Source organism: Miniopterus schreibersii (genome assembly GCF_964146895.1).
Source record: "Miniopterus schreibersii genome assembly, chromosome: 13".
Lineage (NCBI taxonomy): Eukaryota > Metazoa > Chordata > Mammalia > Chiroptera > Miniopteridae > Miniopterus > Miniopterus schreibersii.
The window spans coordinates 10,501,952-10,512,500 of NC_138113.1; the positions used below are offsets into that span (position 1 = coordinate 10,501,952).

At 37.5% G+C, this 10,549-nt stretch overlaps 1 protein-coding gene across 25 annotated transcripts in view; it reads right to left on the bottom strand.

The window, feature by feature from the left end:
• Positions 1-10,549, bottom strand: part of DTNB (dystrobrevin beta) — a 142,874-nt gene that overhangs the window by 93,621 nt on the left and 38,704 nt on the right. For 24 of the 25 annotated variants that reach the window (XM_081156765.1, XM_081156766.1, XM_081156786.1 and 21 more), the window contains one exon: positions 7,849-8,003. The exons of the other annotated variant lie outside the window; for it this stretch is intronic. In XM_081156765.1, the coding sequence (XP_081012891.1) occupies positions 7,849-8,003 (155 nt within the window). The remainder of the gene's footprint in view (positions 1-7,848; positions 8,004-10,549) is intronic. 25 annotated transcript variants of the gene reach the window in all.

Here is a 10,549-nt window from a genome sequence, read left to right on the forward strand (position 1 = left end):
GATGAAGAAATATGAAGAAAAGTCTCAGGGTCAGGACAGATACTGAAGGCAACTGACTGGGGGCGGGGAAGGTCTGAAACACAGCCGGAGGGTGAACACAGTATGAAGGTACCATCCAAAGGCCCTCTCTGTACAGCTCTGCACTGATGGTGAGGTTTGAGAAACAGCTACTCAAGTAAGCTAAAGATTTCCAGTGTTTTTCATCTCAGGCACCCAAGTCACCAACGTTTCTGAGACCTCAGTGAGGTCGGGGAGGAACGAGTGAACAAGTTAAGAACAAAACCAGCAAGTCGCTAACTTCTGAATGGAAGCCCAGACGTGGAACATGCCTCTTATTATAGATATGTAAGTAACTGCTACAAACCAAAATGAAATTAAAAGTGTCTACTTCAAATTACTGACAAAAAAGATGCTAGGAAGTTTTTTACCTAGTAAGAGGTGATAAACAAATTAAATGTATCATATCATTTATTATAAATGTAATGTTTAAATTAGTATTTCTGGATCTTCTTATATTTGTTAAAAATTACATTTTTACAAATCCACTTATAATCCTAATGCTACTTTCTCTAAAAAAGTCTTGGTTTGCCTATCATGGAGTTTAATTTCCTTTTAATCTTCAAGATGAAAAGGAACAATCAGATTTGCTCTCTCAGAAGACCCTCATAAATACGCTCAGGATCAGTTTCCCAAAGTTGTCCTAAGGTCATACTGAGAGTAACTTGAAGTCCTCTGAGAGCGTGAGCAATGAAACCAGAACTGTGTCCCGGTGCTCTGTCTTCCATTAACCATGTGATTTTGGGGAAAATCACTTAACGTTCTGGTTTCAGTTTTCTCATCTCTCAAGGGCAGTGGTTCTTGAAGTACCATCAGAGGCTCTCCTGGGAGGTACCAAAAACATTTTTAGGAAGTCTGTGAAGCCAGAACTTTTTTCATAATAATACTAACACATTATTGACTTTTTCAATCTCGTTCTCTCATGATTGTACAGTGGGGTGTTCCAGAGGCAATGTGGCATATCCACAAATATCTGAAAAAGCTATTAAAGTACTCCTCCCTTTTCCAACTACATATCTGTGTGAGGCCAGATTTTCTTTCTATATTTGAACCAAAACATCATATCACAACAGACTGAATGGATAAGCAGATATGAGATACCAGTTGTCTTCAACTGAGCAAATCTGAGATCTGCAAAAACATAAAACAATGACATTCTCGTTAAATTTTTTGGTTTTAGAATGTATAGTAATTTTTCATTAAAATATGTTACTTATTAGTAGGCTTATCATTGTTATTTTCAATGACTTAAAAATACTTTTCAATTTATCAATTTTAATTTATAATATGAAAATATTGGTAGATATAACCCACAGAAATAAAAGCCCTTTGGGGTCCTCAATATTTTTTATTGTAATGAGGTCCTGAGAGCAAAAAGTTTAAGAATTTTGGGGATAGAATTCCAGCTCAACAATTCTGTGACTTACTAAAGAACTGTGTGAAAGCTGGGCTGGCTCTTTTTTCTCCATTTTTGTTTTATTTTATTTTTCTCTTGAGTTGAACACATTCTTTGCATTTCTCCTTATTTTTTATAGCATAATAACATTTATTAAAAAAACTATAATAAATTTGCAAATTATGCAAATTCCCTCCCACAATTCTCATTTTTCTGTATTTCCCTCCAAATGTTTCTGTGTTATTATGTGTATAATGTAGTAAAAATATATAATCTGTTTTTATACTTAACATTTTATTAAATGTTTTATTACTTTGCTACAAGGTCTTTATTTCTAATCATTCTAACAGCTGCCCAAGTCACTGAGCAAAAACACCATAGTTTGTTTATACCTTCCTCAAAACACTGAGGCTCTTACTATCTTTGTATGCACTCTCATATTTTTTCTGAGAAAGGAGTGTTTCTGTTTGTCACCCACCTCCCCGTCCTCTGTCATTCCAATCTTCAATATTAACAATTTCTTACCCTAAATGCCATTCTCACTTCCCTCCCTACACCCTTGACTACATCTTTCCTGTTTTAAAATGGAAGTGGAACCATCTCTTAAAAATGAGAAATCCAGTATTACATGAGGAAACAAGTAAAATAATTTAGCGTTGGATCATTATAGCTGCAATTTCCAGTCTCATCACTTCCATTAAAAACTCTTATTTTCTTATGGGCAACAGATAAATATTTCTTATCCACTGCTCTACCACTTACTTGGTAATCAGTTAAACAAAGTATGACATTTAGTTAACAAACTTGAAAACAACATTTAGATTAAAATGTTTCTATACAAACTTTTGTGTAGAGTTATAGAAATATTTTACCTGATAAGGGCAAACATACTGGTTATAAAAACACTGGTTTATAGGACAGTGCTTTGGGTGAGCCTTTCGATTATTACTAGACACTGAGTTTGTGCATATTATAGATTTCTTTTCGACTCTGAAAATTAGAGTACTTTGTAATGACACAACAATGTAATGTTGCTGCACTTTTTATCAGAAGTATTTTTATTTATCATAGCCAAAAGAAAAAATGGAAAACCTTCATTTTCCTCACTGCAAAGATTGTTTCACTTGAGAAAATCATGGAATAATATCAAGGAAAACAATAAGGTTGTAAGTACATCCAGGAGCTTTAAGCTTTCGATTAGAGTTCAAGCCAAAGATCCTTTCTCATGCCTATTTGATTTAAAATCATTACTGAGTGAATCCAACAAATACCAAGTAAGCATCGATCATTTTCCAGTCACTGTTGTCACGGGGATATAAAGCTGAAGGAAACCAAGGTGCATCCCTCAGGGCATGAGTGAGCTGGATGTAACATGCCATGGAGCTGCAGAACAGTTAATCCTCACTGAAAGATTCGGAGCATCAAAGAAGAGGGGATATTTTAGCTGGGATCTGAAATATGAGGCCTTTGTTGGAGGAGAGGGGTCAGGGGTTATTGATTTCAGTGACAGCTAATAGCAAAAACAAAGACAAGAACTGTGTTACTTTTGCTCACTCAAAATGCACGTTACTCGACACAAGAGAAATGCAAATCAAAACTAAACGGAGATAATATTTCTCATCTATCAGATAGGCAAACATTCATAAATGTAAGAACATATGCTGCTGGCAAGGCTGTGGGAAAACAGATGCCCTTGTACACTGCTGGTGGGAATGTCAAGTGGTGCAGCTCCTGCGGCACCTCGGCAATATCTAAAAGAACCCAGGGCTGCCCAGCCGGGCGTGGCTCAGTGGCTGAGCATCGACCTAGGATCCAGGCGATCCGGGTTCAATTCCCGGTCAGGACACATGCCCGGGATGCGGGCTGCAGCCGATCAATGACTCTCTCATCATTGATGTTTCTATCTCTCTCTCTCTCCCTCTCCTTTCCTCTCTCTGAAATCAATAAAAAAATATATTTAAAAAAAAAGAACCCAGGGCTTGCTGATGGAGGGGGTCTGAGGAGCAGTGTGGAGTGAAGGTGAAAGCTAGGCTGGGGTTACAGTGATAAGCACCCTGGTGCTATGAAAAAACCTCATCTAGTAGGAAATAGGAGTTAGTAATGCTTTTTAAAGCAAAATTTGGTACGTGCAGTACCAAAAGTAGGTCTGACCAAGTTCACAACATGCGCGGGAAACAATAGTCCAGCACAACCACTGCCTGGCCAACTGCAATTGTAAGATGCCACTGGCTATGAGGTATCTTGATATCGGGGATGTTAAGGTATGAAAAGTCTTTTCAAACCAATGAAACATGCTAATAACACACATTAGATTAGAATGGTAATGAGGAGTTGCTAACAGAGACTGTACAATCTGCTGAATTAGAATACCTATGAAATACACTTATACACATATTCACGTGCCAGGCAGTTCTGGTCAAACTGTTTTCAATGTCCAGGAAACAAGGTCAGGACATCCAGAGAATGTCTCACTTGTAAAGTCATTTTGGCACAGATCAAAAGAGGATACGATGGTCAGAGTATAATCACAGGACATCTCCAGACACGAAATACTCTTGCTGTTCTGAAAATCCACCAGCAGCAACGTGATCCTACCTCTACCAGTCTCACCTCCCCCGTGAACAGGGGAGTGTGGCGCAGTGTTCAGGGCAGTGCTAGCAACAGCATCTCCTGCAGCAGTGACGGAAAGGGAAAGACTGCATCGCCTTTCCTCTCTCGCTATCTCCTCCCCCACTCGCCACTCTACTGAGCCAGGTTCCCTTCCATAAAGATGGGGTCAAATTTAAAATCCTCCGCAGGGTGGACCAAACTCTTCAAACTAAAGTCAACTTGAATCTAGAAAACAATAAAACAAATCGCAACCACCTTTCTAAGGAGATGTAAAACACATCCCAAAACTCTGAAGTTTGGGAAAACTGGGAAGAAGCGTAAAATTATTCGCTGCTTTCTTTTAATAACTTTTAAGTCTCTAAAGTCGGTTTGTTAGTTTATAAACACTGAAGACTCTTAATATATCTGGCCTACCCACCAAAATACAGGGTGGGGCAAAAGTAGGTGTATAGTTTTAAGTATGTGAAAGTCTATTATTTTTTTTAAAATAATTCTTTGTTGATTTGAGAGAGAGAGGAAGGGGGAGAGAAACAATGATTTGTTGTTCCACTTACTTACGCATCACTGGTTCCCTCTTGCATGTGCCCTGACAGGGGACTGAACCTGCAACCTTAGCGCATTGGGGTGATGCTCCAACCAACTGAGCTACCCGGCCAGTTTATTCTTGCATTATTTAGTATTGTGTTATTTTTCATACAAACAACTGTAAACCACTTTCGCCCCACCCTGTATTAGGCTTGAGGTGCTACACTATGTTTTATTCAGGCAATAATCATAACCAGAAATTTACAACTAGAAATTACTATTAACTTTTTTTTTAAACTATACCAAAGTAGAGAGAATAGCATAATATGCCCATCAGCCAGCTGAAACAATTCTCAACATAGAACTAATTTGTTTCATTTATGCCTTCATTCTCCCTTCAACCTGGATTACTTTGAAGCAAATTCCAGGCAAATTATCTCCTGAATTAACTTTATTCCAATGTTTTATTATTATGGCCACCTCTGATGCTTCTGAGGCTAAGAGCATTCTTGTAACAGTCTTTTTGTGGACATAAGTTTTTATTTCACGTGGGAAGAAACTTAAGAGTAGAATTGCTAGGTCAAGGGTAGGTGTCTGTTTAGGTTTAAAACAAACCACCAAGGCTTCTTCCAAAGGGGCTTGTATGACAGCTCTGGTTGCTCCAAATCTTCGCCAACATTTGGTGTCAATCATTGAATTTTAGCTATTCTAGTAGAAATGTTTTGTTGAATCAACTCATAAATGCTTTTTATTTTTGTTGTTTTTTTAAAACCACTAAACTACATAAATATACATCCCTTATTTTGGGTTAGTTGGTGAAAAGCAGGCAAAATTGTTTTTTAAAAAGAATTAAAGCTCTACTAAAATAAGCAAATATGTAATTCTCTTCACACTATTAGAAAAATAAAAGTATTTCTCCTGTAATGCAACATATACATTACTGGAAAATTGTATATATGCAAAACTTGTGGATTTAAAAATAAGAAGGTATATGAGAAAAACAGGCATGAAACAAACCTAAAAACCTAGACAACCTTGTAAACAGAAAGCTAACAAAACAACAGCAATACTAGTAAGAGCAGCAGCACGATGGACTCTGAAGCAAGCGGAAGCAGCAAGCAGGCTGAGTTCAGAGGCCTGACGTCACGGCATAAAGTAATCTGTAGAATCCTCGATAGCATTCTTAACATTAACAAGTAGAATTTTTTTAATATTCCCTAACATTTAAAACTGTTATTCCAATATTAGATTCTCATTATAGTACTCACATCATAAGTAAATCAAAGACTACTTTAGATAGTAGCCCACATAACTGTCACCCACTGGTCAATGTTGTTCTTCAATGAAACTTTGTATAAATTATCTGCCCTGTCCTGACATTACTTTACTTACTAGGAACATTCCAGAACTTGATCAGTTTTCAGCCTGACCTCTAGGAAACATGTGTGTAAATTGAGCTACATGCGCGTGAGATACAAGATTACCCCTCCCCCCAGTATCGGTGTGGTGCTTCATCACCCTCACCCTCAGTTACAGCTCTTGGGGCGGCTCAATACCTGCAGGACACTCAATACCAGGATATGTTTGGACAGCCTCCTGTCATCTGAAAATGCATATTCAGGGGATAAAATGCAAATTGTGCTTTATTAGAATAAACTGAAGCACAGAGATATTTTTAACACACTAAAAGCTGATATTGCTATTTATGCTGACAATAAATAATGTATACAGGCAAATTTTCACAAAAACAATCAGCCAACCGGTGTACAAATTTCAGAAGAACACCTCCTCAGACATTACTGAAAATAACTCTCCATTATTATGGGTGCACCTTCAGTGCTAAAGCTGAGTCTCTAAACAAATTATAAAATATTGTTTGAAAGTCTGAATTCAGCCCGGCCGGGAGTGGCTCAGCGGTTGAGCGTCGACCTAGGATCCAGGTGATCGGGGTTCGATTCCCGGTCAGGGCACATGCCCGGGTTGTGGGCTCCATCAATGGCTCTCTCATCATTGATGTTTCTATCTCTCTCTCCCCCTCTCCTTTCCTCTCTCTGAAATCAATAAAGATATATTAAAAAAAAAAAGAAAGTCTGAATTCAGATAAATATGAATTTTGAACTTTAAATGTAAAAAGGGGTATGTATGTATGTGTTTGTTTTTGGTTCTTTTGTGAATCAAAGTATCACAGGTCAGAAGGGTTTGTTCCTTTTATATTTTAACGTTTTATGTTTAAATAATCTCAGACTTACAGAAAGGTTATAAAAGATTTTAAAAATTCCACTTACCATCAACCCAGATTCCTCAAATGTTAACACTGCAGTGCACACAGGTGCCCCTTTACCCTTAAATACCTCATATTATATTTCTTAAAAACCAGAGTATTCTCTTAATACAAGTATCAAAATCAGAAAATTAACATTCATTGACAGAATACCACAAGCTTTTTTTAGATTTTTCCAAATGTCTCACTAATGTCCTTTGTAACAAAATTCTGGCTCAGGGGCTGTGTTCAGACTATGACAATAGCCTTTTTCCATTAATCTTTCACCCATAAGTTTTAACACAGATTTTCTTGTTAATTTCCTGCTTTCCAGAACTTTCCAAGTATAGCATAAATTTCCTTTTATTTCATCTCTACCTGAAAAAAACGGATGCTACAGCCAGTGTCCACTCTGCTCAGATCCTTTGGGGCACAGTTAATATCTTAGGAATATAGTCATATCAACCTCTAGGGAAGGACCACAAAAGGATCCTCACAAATAAAGAGGAAACCAAATCTTTCTTTCATATGAAAATGGCAGTGTGCCCTCGAGGGACCTTGAGCTGGCAGCTGAGAACTGTTCAGCTCTGCTTGTCTTCAGTACTCAGGAGACAATGATCCAGTACTGCATTGAGTTTTATAACAAAATTTCTGTATTTCATGGTTTAAAGAACTCATTAGAGAGAGTAATATATGTCCAGCAGCAATAATATAAATACTCCATCATGAATATTTTTCTTTAAAGTTTTAGTAATTTAAAATATTTCAAATGCTATTTCTTCAGAAAAGACTCTCCTCCTCCTCCCTCAATAAGAGAGTCCTCGGGTGAATTTTTCTCCCCGCACTTTCCACCCCCAAACTCGCCACCCCTGACTTAAAGCTGTTTCCTCCCCTACTCAGGACCTAGATCCCTAGACTGAAGCAACCTGGTGAAATCTGACAAAAAGAGGCGGGTGGACGAGCGCTCTTCAGTTCCTAGGTTCTATAACGCTGTCCTTACCTGCTGGGGAAAACAGGTGCGGACTGAGTGCTCTGTGTAACCAAAAGATGGCCCTTCAAAGACAGCTGTTGGCAGCTTGAGAACTTCCTTCAGAAACTGGTCAAACTTGCTAAATATCATTAAGCCATTGGAATCTGACATCTGGGAGAAAACATCTATGAGAACAAAACCAAATAAAGTCAAACTACAAAGAAATATCAACCTTTTATAAATGGCTCTATGTCATTTGTATACCAGTGAAAAAGTATCATTAAAAAGCATCATAAAGTTAGTATGGTTTTTAGTCAACATGGACTCTCATTTTAACACTGCGCGGCTACTTTCTTGATGAGGCCCCTCTCCATACCCACTTAATATTCGTCCTAAACATCAAATCCAATAACCACTCAGGCATGTCTACCTACCGACTCTTTTTGAATGTACAGAACTAGAGGATATTTATTTATTTATTTATTTATACCACAGTTTGTTCCAAGAAGAATTTGTAGCAGCATATCTTTATCTCTTAACATTGATATATATACTTATGTAAGGCATATGCATGCTTGAGGATATGAATATATTAGCATATTGGTGATGGGGTATGAAGGAAACTGTGTTATATTTGTATATTCGTGTACTAATGAGGCAATGTATTTCCATGACGAAATAAACTAGAAGGAAGCATGCAGCATGCTAAAACTATCCCATCTAGTGAGTTCCGAAGTAGAATAAAAAGAGCTCATCTCATACAAACTCCTCTATCACAAGGTACTTTGATACTATACGATCCTATTTTTACATAAACGTAGACCCAAGCGGGTGGGAAAGAGGTCTTTCCCTTCGTGGAGCAGGTCTCCTGCCTGCAGCTCCTGTCCCTCTCTTCTCATCCACAGTCGGGGAGAAGAGAGAGAACAAGGAGCTTGAAAATTACTTGACAAAGAAATGTGACCTATGTTTTTTTTTTTAACTATTGAGATTCCTTACAAACAAATTGGTAAGTTAAATATACACCAAAAAAAATCATTTCCTGAGGCCTTTCAAAACACAGTATTTTGAAAAGTCACATTCTATATATTTATAATGAACAGGTATATGTAGTAGATTTATGTACATACACACATTACTATTAAGGTTCAACTTGAGGAATTTATCCCAAAGCACTAGGTGTAGGGAAAAAAATCCAAAATACATTATCAAAGAAATAAAAATGTTAGACTATCGACTGCACAGGGTAACTTTTAAGGCATTAGAAAACAGGAAATTATCAAAAGATGAACATCTTCGGTATATCCTCTCATGCCAGCTGCTAGTTTGTAGTTAAATTATTAAATACCCATACAGGTGGGAACTACGTAACAAAAGGCTAACAGAAGCACAGTCCTATTGGAAAATAAAACCAATTAATTAACAAATATTGTACATCCCAAATTCTTACTATATGGTCCAAGTGCCAAGCACTCTGCTACGTATTTCAAAACACAACAAACAAATATCAGACATGGTACAACAAACAAATGTGACAGGTGGTCCTTATCTCCCAAGAAACTTTCAATGTTGCTGAAAAAGTAAGATACATATGAAGCAAAGAAGAATTAAGTGCTAAGCTGACTCTCAATAGAACAGAAAGGAGAGAGGCAAAAAGATGTTTGTTAAACCTCACCATTTGCCAGGCACCACAGTAGGTAACACTGGCTGAGTCTGCCTACCGCCACCCAATATTTTTATCTCCTTCTTCTTTGGCAATACAACACTTTTATTTTTGTGTAGCAATGTACCCAACTAAGACATTAAACTTCACAACCTCCTTTCAGTAAGTTGTAGTCATGTGACTAAGTGCTGGCTAATGAGACTATAAACAGAAAGGCTGTGAGACACCTCCAGGCAGGCTGATTAATAAAGGTGACTGAGCTAGGAAGTAGGCCCTTTTTTCTTTCCTCCTTTTGCTATCTGGAATGCAGTGATGATGGCTGGAGCTACAGCAGCCACCTTGGAATATGTGGTAATCACAATGTTGATGTAAAAACCATGCACCAAAATGGCAGAAAAGACAGAGAAAGCCTGGTCCCAAGTGAACATGAAGCTACCATACCAGCCCTGGACTACCTACTCCTGGACTTCTTTTACATAAGAGAAACTTCAACTTTACTTAAGACACTATTATCCTAAGTTATTGTTTCATGCAACAAACCCTAATCCTAAACATTACCTCATTTTACTTTCTCAAAGAGGTGCATATGTATATGTGTGCACATATGTGTGCACATAATTATTTAAAATTTATAGATGAGGGAACTAGTTTAGAAAGATTAATTTGCTTAAAGGTCAAAAAGTTAGTAAGTGGACTAAATCAAGATTTAAACCCACACTCATCTGACTCCAAAGAAATTCCATTGCACCACACTTCTTCAAACTATAGTTTAGAATAGACACAAAAGCACATAGGCGGGAATTGTCAAGAAAAGAATTTAGAAGCTAGGCCTTGAAAGATAGGATTTGGATTGAAAAGATTAAAGCAGACTGGGCGTGAGGGTTTGGGAACACAACTAGAGAGGAGAAGAATAAAAGTCTCCATAACAGGAGTTTACAGAGTGTATCTATTAGTGATGATAAGCTGGAAACAGTGCACTGAACAGAGAGCATTCGGACTATGACAGACTACATTCTGAAACAAATTAAATAAGAAAAGTATGTTATGAATGAAAACTTTGAAAGAGGACAG